An 18,731-nucleotide genomic window follows, 5' to 3' on the forward strand; every position below is an offset into this window, starting at 1 on the left:
TTATTGGCATCTATGATTCCATGAAGAACCTTTAACATCCATAGAAACTTTTCAATGTACAAAAGGTTCTTTATAGTGGAAAAAGGTTATGTCTTCACACTAAGGCACCGTTTACACTAGTGTGTTTTTGTTTTAAAACAGCGTTTTAAAATGAAAACGATCCTCATGTACACTGGCGTTTCCACAGTGTTTCAGAAACGATCTCCAGAAACATCAAACTCTCCAAAGCTGTTTGCCAAGCTTTCGATTAAATTTCATATTTGAAATCACCAATGAAATCTGACAACTGTCTCATAAATTTTGCTTGTAAATGCTCGAATCATGACAAAAAACAGTATTTTTCAGGCTGGATCAAGCTAATACGCATGCGCAGTCCTAAATGCCCGTCTCTCGTTCCTCATTTCGGAGGCGCGCATCTGACTGTTTCTATAGAAACCGGAGCTTCTAACGGCCGCTGCAGTGACGCGATGACTTTACCAATCAGCCATTGGCTCTTATTTAGAAGGCGGGACTTATTCCGCCATATTGTGCATTGCACTTTCTTCCATTCAAAACAATACGAGTGACACGTCTTGTGTTATTCTATAGTCTTTGGTTTACACTAGTGCGTTTTCACTTTAAAACGCATACGTTTTGCTACGGTTATGCTTGTTGTTTACACTACGCTGGCATTTTCGAACCTCGAAAATGCTGCAGAGCACTTTTTAGTTTGAAAATGCCGGGGTTGCGTTTCAATATAAAAGGACCAGAACGGAGACTTTTAAAAAACTAAGGCATAGCTGCCCACGTTCGCTCTGCGTATCCTTGATGACCTTGTAAACAATAACATGGAGACTGAACTACAATCTTTGCTGGCTTTGTTGTCATTTTTAGCAGCCATTGTGCAGTTAAACTCAGCATTTTTTAATACTGCAGCTGCCTACATGCGCAAGAGGCAGCTGTTTACACTTGTACGCGCATACCCAGTGTGCATGAACGGTCATGTGACATGCGTTTTCGGTCGTGTGGTGCAGACGGAGATCGTTTCTGAAATGCTGTGGAAACGCCAGTGTAGACGAGGATCGTTTTCATTTCAAAACGCTGTTTTAAAACAAAAACACACTAGTATAAACGGGGCCGAAACTACACGGCATGTCACATGACGTTCATGCACACTGGTTATGCGCGTACAAGTGTAAACAGTTGCCTCTTGCAAACGTATGTAGCTGCAGCTGTAGCTATTTAAAAAAATGCTGAGTTTAACTGCACAATGGCTGCTAAAAATTACAACAATGTAGTGTAAACGACAGGCACAACCGCAGCAAAAGTTATGCGTTCTAAAACGAAAACGCACTAGTGTAAATGGGGCCTAAGAATAAAATGGTTCTTTAAATGTTCACTATAAGGTTCTTTGATGAACTAAAAAATGGTTTTTATGTCACTAAATAAAACCTTTTGGAACCTCTGTTTTTAATAGAGTACAGGTTACATTTTACCCCATGCAGGTCACAGCTCAATTAATGGCAACAATGTCTTAAAGTTATGAAACAAAATCCTGTGAAAGCAGACACAATGCAGTGCCCCATGCCATGACCCATGCTTCAAACCTCAATAAGTTCACAATTAATAGAAACTGACCTCTATTTACCCACAATTCAACAGCACAGTGGTTTTGGACATGCTGTTCTAGGCCAAACATAATTTTCTGATAATACAATGATCAGCTCTGTCAGGTTAGGACAGATATTTTTCTCATTAATACCAGGGATGGCAATTGTCCCCAAACTACCAATAATAGCACACATCTAATTCACAGACCTACACAAATGAATCATGAATCATTCATGCAGGCCCTTGCAGCGTCCACAAGTTAAAATGGATTTTTAAATAATTCTTCTGGTGGGACTGCACAGATTTAGAGGGGAGATTTGCATTTGATCATAATCTGTCAATTGCATTTCTGAATTTAAAATGACAATTAAGAAGTCTTTATATAAGATTGAAAAAATACACAAAAACTGCTCTTTTAAGATTCAGTTTCATAACTGCATTATGTGCCCCTTACATGACTGTTTTACCTTGATTGTATATTAAGAATCTTATAAAAGGTGGCCATTTCTATGTCCTGACTAGAGATTTTTTATTACGTCTGGCGTGTCAATGACTTTATATAATCTGATGCACAAGGTTACGGAGTCTTTTCAAATCAACAACTATCAGAACCACACAAGAGCATCGCTCTATCACGGTAACAGTGGCTGTAGTGACAGCCAGCTCTCAAAGGAAAGAGAGCAAGAGAGAGAGAGAAACATAATGCTGTGATCAATCCTGTCAAAGTCAATCCAGCCTGCTCTATGAGCAAACCCAGATAAAGAGAAACATGGGTAATTGCATTTTGTTTTTGTCTTTAAAAACAGATGGAAAAACTTGTACCCTGAATAAAATTAGCGTAGAAAAAATGTTCAGTCAGAAATAGCTAGTAAATTTCACAAATATTTACAAAGCAGTGGTGGTAAAGTATTTGAGTGAATGTAATTAGTTACTGTACTTAAGTATCTTTTTGGATACTTTGTAGTTTTACTGAGTATCAAAGATAATAGCAACTTTTACTCTCTACTTGACTACATTTTTGAACAAGTAAATGTACTTTTTACTCCACTACATTTGTGATGAGTAATGCAATTACACATTACATTTTTCATGACACCTAACTTTTTCTGCAGCAGTTTATTTCTGCTATAAAGAAGCGATACAGGGCATTGAAGGTACTATATCTTGTGTGTTTTGCCCTTACTCACCCAAACCTTTCAGCAAGGCTACTTTACATGAATGTGAGCGCATTAGCAGGAAGTTGCTGAATCGCAGATGTTTGATCTGTGAGATGAGGACATGACTGCAGCCGGTGATGAGGCTAAAACCAGCAAGTCTAGTACAAGTAGGCTTTGACTATTTAATTTTACTTAACATTATTTTATTTATCCGTTATATTGAAACCATTTTGAAGGGTATTGGTTTACTTATATCCTTTTTGAGGACTTAACTGTGCTTAACTGAGACTTGAGAGTTTGTAGACGTTTAAGAGGCTGTTGTGTCGACCTTGATTTATTGCAATATTAAGTTATTCAGTTTTATTTTGATTTTAGAAAAAAAAAAAAAAAACACGATTTCTCATCTTACAAATCAATTGTTTCTTATTTTCACTGGCATGTCTCTTAGGTGTCAAGGACTAGTGCATCTGTGAGCCTACATACAGTATAAGTAAAATACTTAAAGGGTTAGTTCACCCAAAAATGAAAATAATGTCATTAATTACTCACCCTCATGCCGTTCCACACCTGTAAGACCTTCGTTAATCTTCGGGACACAAATTAAGATATTTTGGTTGAAATATGATGGCTCAGTGAGGCCTCCATAGCCAGCAATGACATTTCCTCTCTCAAGATCCATTAATGTACTAAAAACATATTTAAATCAGTTCATGTGAGTACAGTGGTTCAATATTAATATTATAAAGTGACGAGAGTATTTTTGGTGCGCCAAAAAAAACAACTTGTATAGTGATGGCGGATTTCAAAATACTACTTCAGGAAGCTTCGGAGCATTATGAATCAGTGTATCCAATCATGATTCGGATCGTGTGTAAAACCGCCAAACTACTGAAATCACGTGACTTTGGCGCTCCGAACCGCTGATTTGACACGCTGATTCATAACGCTCCGAAGCTTCATGAAGCAGTGTTTTATAATCGGCCATCACTATATAAGTCGTTATTTTTATTTTTTTTGGCGCACCAAAAATATTCTCATTGCTTTATAATATTAATATTGAACCACTGTACTCACATGAACTGATTTAAATATGTTTTTATTAGATTAATGGATCTTGAGAGAGGAAATGTCATTGCTGGCTATCGAGGCCTCACTCAGCCATCAGATTTCAACAAAAATATCTTAATTTGTGTTCCGAAGATTAACGAAGGTCTTACGGGTGTGGAACGGCATGAGGGTGAGTAATAAATGACATTATTTTCTTTTTTGGGTGAACTAACCCTTTAAGTACTGTCAGATAATCTAAGACTTTTACTCAAGTCGTATTCAGATTGGTGACTTGTAACTTGTAATGGAGTCATTTTCGCTGCTATCTGTATCTGTACTTTTACTCAGGTATGGTTTTCAGGTACTCGTCACACCTCTGCAAAGAAGCAACACTGAATTAAATGCGAGAAACTGTATTCCAATAATCTTTGTTTTCCAGTAAAATATCTAAGAATACTTAAATTATAAGACTTAAGATGCATAATAGAAAAGATCATTATTTATAATCTTAAAATATATTATATATCTTATTATATCAATTATATAATTAATTGTAAAATATTAAGAAATATTAAGACTTGTTTACAGATAATGTTTCTTGAATTAAGCAAAAATTTGTAGATGTTTAAAACAAGCAAGAAAAAGCCAAATCTCCAGCAACTGCTATTATTTTAATATGGACCAAAATCTCTGAGGAATGTTTCCAGCACCTTGTTGAATCTATGCCACGAAGAATTAAGGCATTTCTGAAGGCAATAGGTACTAGTTGTACCTAATGAAGTAGCTGGTGAGTGTATGTATATACACGTTCTCAGATGTAAAGGTTAATCAGAGGATTCCCACAGAAAATGAATTACCCTGACCATGTATTTATACACGTACACATGCATGGTCACACACCTCATTAAAATGAAGAGTGCTGTAATGATATTCATCACAGCCCAGTTAACTTGATGTGTTAACTTACATTACTAATCTTTTCAATAAAATAAAATAATGGCCAATTATGGTGTTCAATCGTTTTCTCCATTCACATCTTAATTAAAGGCTCTCAGAGATTCATTTAACTGTGTGTAAAATAACTGATGTTGTCATCATTCAGAAAGTGATGCAAGGCGGATTTTTTTTTTTTTTTTTTAAGGCTAAAGCAACATCCAGTGTTGGGGAAAGTTACTTTTTAAAGTAATGCATATTGCGTTACTCCCTAAAAAGTAACTAATTGCGTTACTTAGTTACTTTTTATGGAAAGTAATGTGTTACATTACTTTTGCGTTATTTTTTCTCACCTGGGCTTGGCTTGTTTGCTTGCTTGTTTTTTAATAACAACAAAAAAGTTACATTTTATATTTACAGTTACATTAAGGCCAGTTTAAGCATAACCTAAAACTTGGCACATGTATATTTTTCGTCCATCATCCAGGTTTTACTCTCCATGTAAATAAAGTTACAGTTGTTCTGGCGGCTTATACATGTCTAACTTCACCTGTGTTCTCATTCAACACAGGCTAAATTGGAAGATCAATACAAGGTCCTTGCGAAACCAATAAGAGCGCAGGCCAAAATACTAACAGTGGCATTTACCTTTCAGTCTCTCTATGTTTACCCACACCAGACCAGCATCTGAGCAGAAAGACAAACAGAACTAGTTGTGGTCTGTCTAGCTGTCAGACACAAGAGCAATGCATTTGCTTTCAGGCAATATAATCAATCAAATCAATTATAACAATCTAATTTACCTGCCTTAGGATGTACAGCAGCAATAAAGAGCATCTGAGGCATCATCAACAGTCAAGTCACAGCTGGATGGTTTTTCTCATTTTGTAAGAGGGTGTCAACGGGAATATAAGGACTCTCGTGGAGGTCATCTCATTATGCCGGGATAAAATGAGCTTTGCAATACTATCTCAGCCTTTGACTTCGTGTCAGGATATGTAGCTTGTGTCTGATCACACGATATTGGACTTTGTAAAGATCAATGAATAACAAAACAGATTGCTGCAACCTCTGTGACTTTTTATTTGATGAAAGAAGACGAAAATCTATAAATCTGTAAGTCTTGAATACATGTCCATTGAAAAATGAAGTGCCACACAAGGCTGATAGCAAAAAGTCAAAAAGCAACAAAACTCTTATTGTGACTGGAGATTCTGCTGTCGGCCACATGAACAATGCACTGTTTTTCGATCAATATACAAAAGTCTATTATAAAAATGCTATTACATGCCATCTAACCCACAGCTGCGGATCAATAGTGTTGTTGCGTAGCTGGAGGAAATACCTAGTGATAATGTTTCGATGAGCTGACACATTTATAGCACGATGGTAGAAAAATGTTGACACAAGCACAGGATGAATAAATTGAAAGTCTTTCTGATTCAGTGCTCATGTACTTGGGATATAACATTTCATTCCTTTTCATAGACCTAATATTTTATGCTTTTTAAAAAAAAAAAAAAAATTTCTCCATCCACCTATATCAATAAAAAAAGACTAAACAACTAAAAATTTTTTAACATTTTTTACATTATGATTTTCAATGTTCTTCAGAAAAATCCTCCAAGTCCTTCAAATTCTTCAGTTTTCCAGCATCTTTTGCATATTTGAACCCTTTCCAGCAGTGACTGTATGATTCTCAGATCCATCTTTTCACACTGAGGACAACTGAGGGACTCAAACACAACTATTAAAAAAGGTCCAAACTTTCACTGATGCTCCAGAAGGAAACACGATTCATTAAGAGCCGGGGGGTGAAAACTTTTGAACAGGATGAAGATGTCCAAATTTTTCTTATTTTGTTTAAATATACATTTTTTTTTCATTTAGTACTGCCCTTTGAAAGCAACAGAAGATACTTGCATGTTACCCGGAAGACAAATTAAGTAAAATTTACCTTGATCTTCAAATTCAAAAAGTTTTCACCCCCCGGCTCTTAATGCATCGTGTTTCCTTCTGGAGCATCAGTGAACATTTGAACCTTTTTTAATAGTTGTGTTTGAGTCCCTCAGTTGTCCTCAGTGTGAAAAGATGGATCATAAAATCATAGTCACTGCTGGAAAGGGTTCAAATATGCAGAAGTTGCTGGAAAACCAAAGAATCTGCAGGACCTGAAGAACAGAGCTCAGTTTAACTGCTCAGAACAAACAAGGGACTCATGAACAACCATCACAAAACAAAAAAACAGTCGTGGATCATCCAGGTAACAACACACAGTATTAAAAATCAATGGTTCATAAACTTGAACGGGGCCATTTTTATAAATTCAGCTATTTTTTGTCTTGTGGACTTTATGTAAACATCTTTTATGTAAAATATCTTACTCAGGACAGTACTAAATAAAAAATAACATGCATTTTGTATGATCTCTCTTATTTTGTTAAAATTACTCACATTTTCACAGATTCTGCAAGTGGTTTTTCTTGCAACTGTATATTATACTACTTTCCAAATCACAGCTATCATCTTAAGCTGAATTTTCGAATAGGATGAGATATGCTTTAAGTTACAAAAGAACAGCACTACATGAAGCAGATGAAAGAGATGGGATAGAAAAGGAAGGGAAGATCTAGGTTTCTCTGTGTATTTTCAGCTTCCCCTTTGAGAATATCTGAGTGGCACTTTCAAGAGGTCCTGATAATTGTATTATTAGAGAGGCAGAGAAATTTTTAAAAGCAGATCAAATTGCAGTCTGGTCTCCTCGGGTCGCCCTGTTGTGGAAAAGGCAGTTGTTCTCTAACTAAGTTATAGGAAGAAGCAATCTCATAGACAGTAACACAGCACCTGCACATGTACAGTGCACAGATTGCCTTCTTTATCTAATATTCACTTATCTGTCATGAACAACAATCTGCAGGATTTGTTTTTCTGAAATTGTGCTATCTAGCCAAAAGAAATATGATAGCATAATAGAATCGCATCAAATGGCCAATGAAATTGAAATAAAGGCATCAGTGGTTTGCTTCTCTACATCAACTGCATCAGGGACCCAAGAAAGCTATGAGAATTTTTATTTGAGAGGTTTATTTTTAGTGTTATACTGTTATAAAATATACCTGTTGAATGAGTTTGTTAAAACTGCACAATTGCATGAAGAAGGTTGATAGAGTGACACTCACAGCCTCAAAACATTACAATTTCGAGAAAAAAAAAAACTATTTACTTCTACTTTAGATTAAATAGCATGCTGCAAGTTAATGGTGTCTTTCAGGGAACCATGGCCAAAGCAGACACACAGACTACAGCAGTAATTAAAGTGATGGGAGTCGTTCTGGAGCCGTCATGTTTGTTAATGGAGTTCACTTCAGCACTCAGTGACTCTGTTTACTTCACACCTGTTTACTGTCTGACTTTGCAATGATGGAAAAACTGACTGATAAAACATACATAAACTTGTTTATTTCCCACAGGCAACCAAACTGCAGCAATGTAGAAGGGAAAAACAATTTACATGTATTGTCAATATGCTCAGCAAAATAACATTCTACAAAAAAGCTCCACAGCTATTTACTTATAATGCACGAGGAGCATATTGAAAGAAATGAGTTTGTCACAAATACGAAATTAGTTTTCCCCAGCAGTTTTACCAAGTACGTTTGAAGTAGAATACTAGTGTACTACATTCTGCAATTTTTACTATTTATAAGAAATAATATGTAAAAATAGTATGCATTTTTGAAATGTTTTTCCTTTGTGTTTTTCGTGTACAGATGACAACATTGTCAAAACAATCCCCGTTCACACGGATTTGCGAAAACAATTAAAAATGCTGTATTATGCTGCCAGGCCAGTAGTTGGCGACGTCACTTTGTAAAATAACACTATGCGCCAATAGACCTTATTCACAGCAGCGCCATCTTTAATTTTTAAAGGGAATGAAAGCGAGGCTGTGAGGGATAGACATCTCTTCAGTGGGTTGTACTGTTATTTAATGTGTTTTTGGATTGTTCTGATGACGAAACACTGCAAAAATATCTTTCCAAGGAATTTCAGTAGACAAAACACTCCAGACAACATGAGCTGTGGAAAATTATAAGTGATCTAGGAACTTTATACAGATTTTTATAGCGGATACCATTGAAAACACAGCAAGTCTATCCCTCACAGCCTCGCTTTATGAAACGCATGTGCATGACGTCAACATTTTCACAACTTTGCGTTTTTGTAGTTTACACAGACAGGAAAACGGTATCGTTTTCAAAAACGTGCACTTTGAATCCCATTTTCAAAAGTTTGCGTTTTCAGGCCGTCAAAGCGTTGTTGTCGTGTAAATGAGCATCCAAAACGCATTAAAAAGTTTTCCATTTTTAGTTGAAATTGGTGTCATGTAAATGGCCCAAACATTGTAGTCATGTGACAATAATAATACTGTCTAAAACTGCAGAGATATAGTACAGCCATAGCAATGAATGACATCACTTCCTATTTCTGTGTGCCACATACAGCAGCCCCACAGCATCGTGCAGCGACGCCTCCTGGAGGGCAACATTCCACGTTTGCGTGGGGAGGCCCAGGACATCCCATCTCATGTTCGCTCACCCCTGGCAGACAGCAAAGAGAGCGGAGAGCCGGAGGAGAGGAGCGAGAGCACGGTGGATGACTCCACGGAGGAGAGGGAGTCTCCGGAGGAGAGCGAGAAGAGCCTTAGGTCTGATGAAGATGGGGATGATGAAGATGACGAGGACAGCAGCGATGCAGGCGGGAAGACAGAGTCCAAACAGAAAGATAAAATGGGAGAAGGAGAGAGGAAGAAAGGCCTAAAAGAGGGCGAGAGAGCATCCACCCTCTCAGCTCTAGTGGTCCAGTGTAAGGTAGGCATTCACACAGATGAACTGAGCTGAGCCTCAGCCTTTTCAGCTGTCTCTGCCCATAATAGAAGCGATAACAGCTTGCTGTAATGACAAAACACCAGCTCTGGCTCCCTATGACTCATGGTTTTATTTTCCTCACAGTCGATTGTTCTCGACGGTCGGGTTTGAGAGGGTTTTAGAGGTCCAGTGTGCATCTAAAAATCCCAAATCAGTGTAACACTTCATGCCAAGTTTATTGCAGAGATGATGTAACTGGGACGCAAGTGACTCATTGTATGGTGACATAACATATCTGACCCATCATTTTCAAAGCTTCAAAAACTCATACATAAGACACAAGGAACTAAATACCGAAATAAGATATACACTACCATTTAAAATTTGGGGTGGTACGATTTTTAAAATGTTTATTAAAGTAGTTTCTTGATCACCAAGGCAAGATTTATTTGATCAAAAAGACAAAACAGTAATATTGGGGGACAAACAAAGGCAACTAAACTAGACACAGGTGAAACTCATTAGTAACTAAGGCAACTAACGTCTAGGCTACTATTGTAACCCCTGTTCCTTGAAGGAGGGAACAGAGACTTTACGTCAATACTGTCGTAATGGGGTCTCGCCTGGGAGCCCATTACCCAGACATCTTGAGTCTCGAGTCTGCGCATAGTGAACGTGGTGCCCAAGTCTGCGCAGCAGTGAGCGCGAAGTTAAGCCGTGATATCAAGGTCCCGCCCACACTCCTGCAAAATCGGTTAATACTGCAGGCCAACTCATTATGTTGGTGTGAAATAAACAGTTCTGTAAATGTAGAAATTAAAGTTGAAGCTCTAATCTCCTCCTAAAGATCTAGAAAAACATCTGTTGGTGCTTCAGTGACTACTTCGCTCAGAGAAGCTGTCAATCTCAGCTGTCAATCACGATGTCAAAACCCGCGTTCAATAACTAACTAAAAACAGACTTATTTAAAGAACGAACACTTTAAATAACATCAGCGTGATAAAAACTGCCTAAAATGACAGAAACCATCTTTGGAAAAAAATATTTTGACATGTAATTTGACTGTTTAGTTTGTCTCACGTTCCATTACAATACATGGAGAGGGCGGGGTTTATGACCTTTATGACTTATGTCTTTGCTGAATAAAAACATGAAAATCTTAATGACCCCAAACTTTTGAATGGTAATTAACAGGATTAGCTAATGAATTTCAATGACTTCTCCAGTCAGTCAAAGTTAACGAACAAGGCTTTTTAAAACTGTTATATATATATATATATATATATATATATATATATATATATATATATATATATATATATATATATATGTATGTGTATATATATATACGAATTTCCATAACTTCTCCATTTATTCAAGGTTACTGAACAAATGTTTGTTAAGTAGCTAAAAAGATCAGTGCTCTTTTGAATTCATTTCCAGAACTTCTCCAAATGTTCGAGATTACTGAACAAGAATCAATTTACATTTTTAAAATTATTATTATTTTTAAATGATTTCCTCAGATCTGGAAATAACTATTCTAAACCCTGATGTTTCAAGGTTTTCCAGCACCATGCATTTCCTTTAAACGGTTCTGTTTTACTATATAGCAGACTGAACATCATCAAAATCACCCTCCATTCATGCGGTGATTGAGCGCGGTAAAAATAGACCCTAAATTAAAGCAGATTAAACCACAGGGTTGGGTGTGAACCAAAGAGCAGCTAGTTTCCTCTGCCTACACATGTCAGCTGACAATTCAAGAACAACAAGACCAATCAATGGACCGCTGAACCTAAATTAGGCAATCATGAAAATCAATCAATAAAATTGAACCCTATTGTAGTGTTATCTTTTTTATTATGTAAGAAAGAGACCAAAAAGTGATAAAAGAGACATGAAAATAGTACAATTACAGCCATGGCATGACTGACCAATATTCCAAAAAGCAGTGTAATAAGGCTCAGATTTAAGTTAAATAAATGAAAATTCTCATCTGAATGTTCCAGATCACGAGCATTCCGAAAGAACTGAATGTTGTAGAAAACACATGCAGTCGTATTGTCATAGGTGAACTGAAAGATGGAACGAAACCATCAACGTCTAATTAAAGCTTCGGTAATGAAGAGCCAGATAAGTGGGGCAGCATTTTACACAGCAAATCCACCGTACTGGTTCATGCCTCCAAGATAAGTTTCAGTTTGAGGCAACGAAGTCAAGCTTGATTTAGCTCAATGCAGAGCTGCCATCATTATAAATGTATCGCACATGCACCAATGCACACATAAACACAAATTTATAAAAGCGGCAATCAAATAAAGACATAACACAGCCCACAATGGAAGCATCCCACAGAGTTCAACAGTTTTTATAGCGTCCACTAGAAGTTTTGCTACATTTCACTGTTTGATTCTGCAATTCAAAAAAAAAAAAAACATCAGTTAATTTTTATATCATGACCACAGGGTGCAGGGAAAGACACTTAGAAATGAATGAAGACTTGCACAGTCACAGCTAGAATGAACCTGACACACATTCGTCAGTCACAGTTTGCCTCATATGGTGTGTTGCCACCTCAATGTGTTTTATTTAGGCCATCTCGCACTGCAGCAAAAACACTTTCAACGCAGCACTAGAAAGCTAGCAGAGGAAGAAACAAGCATGAAACAATGCAAGGAAACCTGCGTGTGGAACATACTAGTGGGGTCGGAACATTGTGCAAGAGGGGCTTGATGGCCCCCCGTATAAGCACAATGAGAGACTGACGCACTGATACGAGAGAAGGTGCGTCCCACCCTTTATGTGGTAGGAAAGTTGCGGGGGTGACAGCTCACCTTGAGTGACAGGAAACTCAAAGAGGTTGCAACAAAGCTCTCATCCACTTATTTATCTTTAACGGTGGAACAGTGCTGACGCAGACCTCATCCCTCACTCATTAACCGTGTAGTTAACAAACAGGCGAAGAGCAAAACCAAAGCTTAACAACGCTTTAGCTGTGTGTAGGTGGAGCCATATTGTCTTTAAGTCCTCATGCATGCTGAGAGACCATATGTCACAAACAGGTTCCAAATCCATAGAAATATCTCAGCTGAGGCTTCCTCCACCCACGACACTAATTCATTATATCACATAATAATAAATACTAACAATTATTATTAACGTTAAAAAGTATTATTTAATAAATAATGTGTTACTTAATAAATATTATAGTTATTTAACAGCTAAATGGTATTATTATTATTTTTATTACTCGAATCCATATCCAGGTCAAATATTTTTGTTAATGGCTGTATTTACTGTACACAATCATGGTAACATACTTGTTCTTGAAAAGAAAAATGATGATATTATTTACAAATATTAATTATTAAATTAAATTTAACTAACAACGAACAGTTGAATTGTTATTAGTTGATGTTAACAAAGATTAATGAATACTGTAACAAACAAATGTATTGATCATTGTTAGTTAATGTTAGATAATGCATTAACTAACGGGACCTTATTGTAAAGTTTAACCATAATATTTTCACTACAACTTAAATATATAACATATATAAAATATATTTGTCTTCTTCATTCTACATATGTGCAAACATGCACATTTTGTTTGGAAAAAAGACATAACAGCTAGTATTTTCATATTAAAGGTGCAATATGTAGGATTTTCTGTCCGCTAGAGGCCTATTCAAAACAAAGGTGTAGCTTGATGACGCCAAGTTTGAGCGTGGAATCTTGGGACATCTGGTCTTCACCTCACTGCCAGTGGAAATGAATCAGGATAGGACTCGGAAAGAAATCATGTTCATGGATGCGATTAACGTTACTGCAGTATGAAGCAGAGTAGGACCGAGTGTTGTGGGAGCTGAACGAGGCCGCTGGAGCGATTGTTAGCGAAAGACGAATGCAACACGCCGCGGGCAGCGGAACTTTTATTATGCCACAGTCGCCGGCAGTATGAGGTAACACAGCTCTGTTTATCATATTAGATACATTCGAGTGTGTTGAAAATGAGGTTATAACGTTACTCTGTGCGTTCGCTCGGCGGCTGCTGTGACACACTTGTTGCACACTGCAGTAAGATAGATCGATTTTAGAAAGTCATATTAAATGCTGGATGGCTTGTTTTGATAAATGGCATGCAATTAATTTTAAAACGTATTGTATGATGGAGAAAATTCTGTATTACTGTTACTAAAAATGAAGCTGCATCTGATTATGCTATGTTAGCTACTTCACAATATAGTGTTTTTCTCTGAGGCATGGTAAAAGCATGGTACTCGCAAAAAAATTAAGAAAATTAGATTTAAACAATAAGACTAAACGTGTTGAGCTATATAACAATAATTAGTTTTCTGTAAATAAATATATCAAAACAGTTGTTCCCTTGTCTATTAAAACACATACCGGAAACCGAGGGTAACGCGGATATGACGCAATTGACAGGCGACTCCTTAAAATTGCAATTTTCTCATGATTTACAAATAGTTGGAAACATTTGGGATATTGTAAGTACTGAACTGAACAAAATATATAACACTGGCCTAGTGGTTTTTGGATATTTTACTGCAAATTTCATGTCTTTTTTTTTTTAAAACAAAATGTGCCTATTTGCACATAGGAAGAAAGAAGAAGACAAAAAGCCAAAAAAAAAAAAAAAAAAAAAAAACATTTAATTTTTTCCTCTGTTTTTGCTGATCTATTAAGAAAAATGTCAGAAATAACACATATGGAGTACGCTATTGTATTCATTTCTCAAGTTACTGTTTACACAAATGTGGCATGACCCAAAACGGGATCTATCAGGAAACAATAGCTAATAAGTTAAAAAAAAAAAAAAAACAATCCACTATTTCTGCTAATACTGAAAAAATTATTAACACATAAATGTCAAGCAAGCAGCATGAACAGGCACTTAAACCTTCCAAAGAGCAAATGCTGCAAAAGCACAGGGTCATTGCTCATCTGATGAGCTCCGAATTCTGCAAGCACTGATGGAATCTCAGGTGAAAGGACAGACTGAGAATAAACTGACTCACTGAAGTGAAACGACGGGAGTTTCCACAAAGTACCTTTGACAGTGACAGTCCATTATTAACCAGGACTATTATCCTCAGACGGTGCTAAACTATCCTGATACTGTCACACGATGCAAAAACAAAACCTGGCACTGTCTATTTAAAAGACCAAGAGCTAATATCTGTTCTTCAACATACGTACAGTAGTGTCTCAGCTTGGCTTCTGTGGGAAACTAGTTGGCAGACTGAGAATGTTGTTAGACATTCCTGTCACATGAAAAGCGTGAAAAATGCATCGCAAGAAAATAAATATTATCAGGGAATTCATCGGAGTGAAGAAAACTTGTTTATTTTGCAGTGCGGAGATGCAGAGGTGATGTTATCCATAAACACAGGGTGCCAACACAACCACATCTCTAAAACATGCTGCAGACGACTGGGGTAAGTGTATTACACACACACACTCTCACTTGTATATGTGGTTTACGGGGACTCTCCATAGACGTAATGGTTTTTATACTGTACAAACTGTATATTCTATCCCCCTACACTACCCCTACCCCTAAACCTACCTATCACAGAAAACTGTCAGCATTTTTTAATTTAAAAAAAACACCGTTTAGTATGTTTTTTAAGCCATTCGGTTTACGAGGACACAAGAAGTGTCCTCATAAACCATGTTTACGTTGTAATACCCATGTCATTATACACATTTGTGTCCTCATAAAACATGTATACAAGAACACACACACACACACACACACACACACACACACACACACACACACACACACACAAACACACACACACACACGGTTTACGGGGACTCTCCATAAACATAATGGTTTTTACACTGTACAAACAGTATATTCTATCCCCTTACACTAAACCCTTGAACCTACCCATCACAGAAAACTTTCTGCATTTTTTGAATTTCAAAACAAACAAACAAACAAAAACAGTTTAGTATGGTTTACTTTGGTTTATGAGGACACAAGTCTTGTAATACCCGTGTAATTATGTTGTAATACCCATGTAATTATACACATTTGTCTTCAAACCACAAGAACACACACACACACACACACACACACACACACACACACACACAGAGAGAGAGAGAGAGAGTTCCATCAGGATCTTGTAGGACTTTTTCCAGATATTTGCGGCCCAAAATGACGGAATTCACTGTGCTTTTGTCAAATATTGTGATATTTGTGCCGCTTTTGCAGTGAAAACCAACCAATAATAATTATCCATTTATGTATTTTATATCAGTAAAATTAAGCATACAATTGCTGAAATTACTGAAATCAATTGTGGTCATAATCATAATTTTGCTTTGCTGTTTAACCCCCCCCCCCCTTTTGTAAAAGTCTCTTATGCTGACCAAGTCTGCATTTATTTGATCAAAAATACAGTAAAAACATATTAGAATGATTTCTGAAGGACCATGTGACATTGAAGAATGGAGTAATGGCTGCTGAAAATTCAGCTTTGCATCACAGGAAGAAATTACATATTAAAATATATTAAAATAGAAAACAGTTCTTTTAAATTGTAATAATATTGCACACTATTACTTTTTTCACTCTATTATCAAATAAATGCAGCCTTGGTAAGCATAAGAGACTTCTTTGAAAAACTGTAAAAACAGTAATACAAGATTACATCATGTCCTAAATGCTTGTATTTATTGCAGACTGAAAACCAACCAAGAAGACAAACCTCGAGACAAGCTGCCACTCAGTGATTCGACAGTGGAGACAGTGAAGTCCCTGCACCTGCAGCTGGGCAGAGAAAGAGTGCAATGCACTGCCCAGGTCATAGGTCAGACTTCAAAGTTTCTCCAGTCACTTCTGAAAATGCACTGCCCATAACCTTAAGAAAAAGACAGGATAGCATTCAGCTGTATATACAATGTTCAATGGATTTGATTGAATACAGAATAGCTGAGAGACATCCAGGGCATACTCACAGAACCGGTTTCAACCAGTCATATCTAAATATAAGTTTAATGCAAAGAGAAAAGTCTTGAGAGAGTGTGGAAAGGGATATTCATATAAACTTCTTCAGCCTGTATTTGCATTCAGCTTACATAGTAAGCCACTGACCTTTTCCAATTCAGACAGCAGTCTGGGAACGCTTGAACAAAGAAATGTGGGCAGCACAGAGGAATTACATAACAGAAGAGTACATGACTTGGGCATGGTGCCGGTCGTGTTTCATGCATGCATTGCATACAGATACATAATAAAGCTATGATGCAGTTTTATCAAGCCAACTCATGTGCTCTAACTAGAGAAAGAATAAAATTATGCCCACAGGGGATAAATATTCTCTTTTTGCCTCCCACATTTTGAGTCTCAATTCTTGTCTGTTCACAGAGGATGCCACGTTTGAGGTGTGTCTGGGTCTACAGACTCTGCTGGAACTCAAAGTAAGCCCCGCCTTTTATTAATACTACTATTAAAGGAACACTCCACTTTTTTTGAAAATAGACTCATTTTCCAACTCCCCTAGAGTTAAACATGGTCATTTTTGAGTGAGATGCTAACGGTCTAATCAGATTCAACGAACTATGCTAAGCTATGCTAAAAGTAGTACCGCCAGACCCGGAGATCGGCTGAATGGATTCGAAAACGCTAAAACTCAACTGTTTAACTCTAGGGGAGTTGGAAAATGAGCCTATTTTCAAAAAAAGTTGAGTGTTCCTTTAATTAATTAATAGTGAATTATTATTAATTTTTACACAATTTTAAACTATTAATTTACATCTTTTCCTCTGCCCCAGTGTGATCTAGATTTTCAAATATTTAAATGAGACAACAATAGCAAATTACAAGCTTGCATAGTTTGTCAATTTTGATTTTAGCTGATAAAAATCTGACATTTACATTTACATTATTTAGCAAAGCAACTTATTTACATAATCAAAAGTTAGTAGTATGTGTGTTCTTGTGCAATGCTCTACCAGTTGATTTTTAACAATGAAACTGTGAAAAATAAGCATGCTGAAACATCACAGACATAGCATGATGTAAGTCAAATTATGAAATACTTAATCCAAAATCAAGAAGCAGAGAAATTTTGAGGCTATGTTAGATGAGCTCTGGCACTAAGTGGTTTTGTACATGATGGGGGAGCTATTTTTTGAGCATATATCTAAATATTGAATCAGCTCTGAATGAAGTTTTTTCAAATGCCAGGGGGAAAAATTCCCCTTTGAGGTTTACATGAGTTATGAGGAGGAAGCTAAATGCTATTAAAAGAAGAGAAATCCTTTTTAAAGTATGACAGAGGGAGCAAGAAAAGGGGATGAGGGAGAGAGAAAGCTAGAGAATGAAAGTGTGGAGGATGTGGACAGTATCTGTATAAGTATATGCAAATTACTATTCTTGTCAAAAGAAAAAGATAATGTATGCAAGGAGAAGGATCCCTGAAACCAACGCAGATCTATGTGCTGACAATAAACAGCAGAATCAAACTTAGGTCTATTTTTCAGCCACTCTGTTCACTCTGTATGTGTAACAGAATGTTACACATACAGTGGCAAACAACAACAACAAAGCATGTTCACCAATAATTTTGCTTTACAAAGACACAAAAGAGTAATTAAACTTTGTGAGAACTAGTTGTGACCAAAATCAGGTCTTTAGACTATGATCTGTCCTGTGACAGAGGTGTTTGGTTTGACTATGATCAGATTTAGAGAAAACAGACTGTCATCAAACAAATCAAAATTTTATATAAAAAGACATTTTTCTCAGTTCCAGTGTTGACGTCGTTACTGCGTCTTGAAATGTCCTTGCTCATTTTCTAAAAGTAGAAAATTAACTTCAAGATAAACTCTGATGCTGGCTTGAAAACACCAGAAACTTTATAATATATTTAAAAATGTGAAGGATTAGCTTGAAAATTATACAGGTCTGACAGACAGGCAGAGAGATTCTGAGTGGTTGCTAGGCAGTTGCGTAGGTGTTCTGACTGGTGATTGGCAGTTACTTAGATGTTGGTTGATAGGTTATAAGCAGCTGCTAAGGTGTCATCATTGGTTGCTAGGGCAGGCAGACAGATAGAATGATAGACACTATTACTGAAAGATAGACAGAATG

The 18,731-nt window shown here is 36.7% G+C and overlaps 1 protein-coding gene across 1 annotated transcript in view; it reads left to right on the top strand.

The window, feature by feature from the left end:
• Nucleotides 1-18,731, top strand: part of nrip2 (nuclear receptor interacting protein 2) — a 29,308-nt gene that overhangs the window by 7,968 nt on the left and 2,609 nt on the right. The window contains exons 2-5 of the mRNA XM_051890001.1: nucleotides 9,233-9,598; nucleotides 14,975-15,057; nucleotides 16,319-16,446; nucleotides 17,004-17,056. Of these exons, the coding sequence (XP_051745961.1) occupies nucleotides 9,233-9,598; nucleotides 14,975-15,057; nucleotides 16,319-16,446; nucleotides 17,004-17,056 (630 nt within the window). The remainder of the gene's footprint in view (nucleotides 1-9,232; nucleotides 9,599-14,974; nucleotides 15,058-16,318; nucleotides 16,447-17,003; nucleotides 17,057-18,731) is intronic.

Source organism: Ctenopharyngodon idella, chromosome 4 (genome assembly GCF_019924925.1).
Source record: "Ctenopharyngodon idella isolate HZGC_01 chromosome 4, HZGC01, whole genome shotgun sequence".
Taxonomy (NCBI): domain Eukaryota; kingdom Metazoa; phylum Chordata; class Actinopteri; order Cypriniformes; family Xenocyprididae; genus Ctenopharyngodon; species Ctenopharyngodon idella.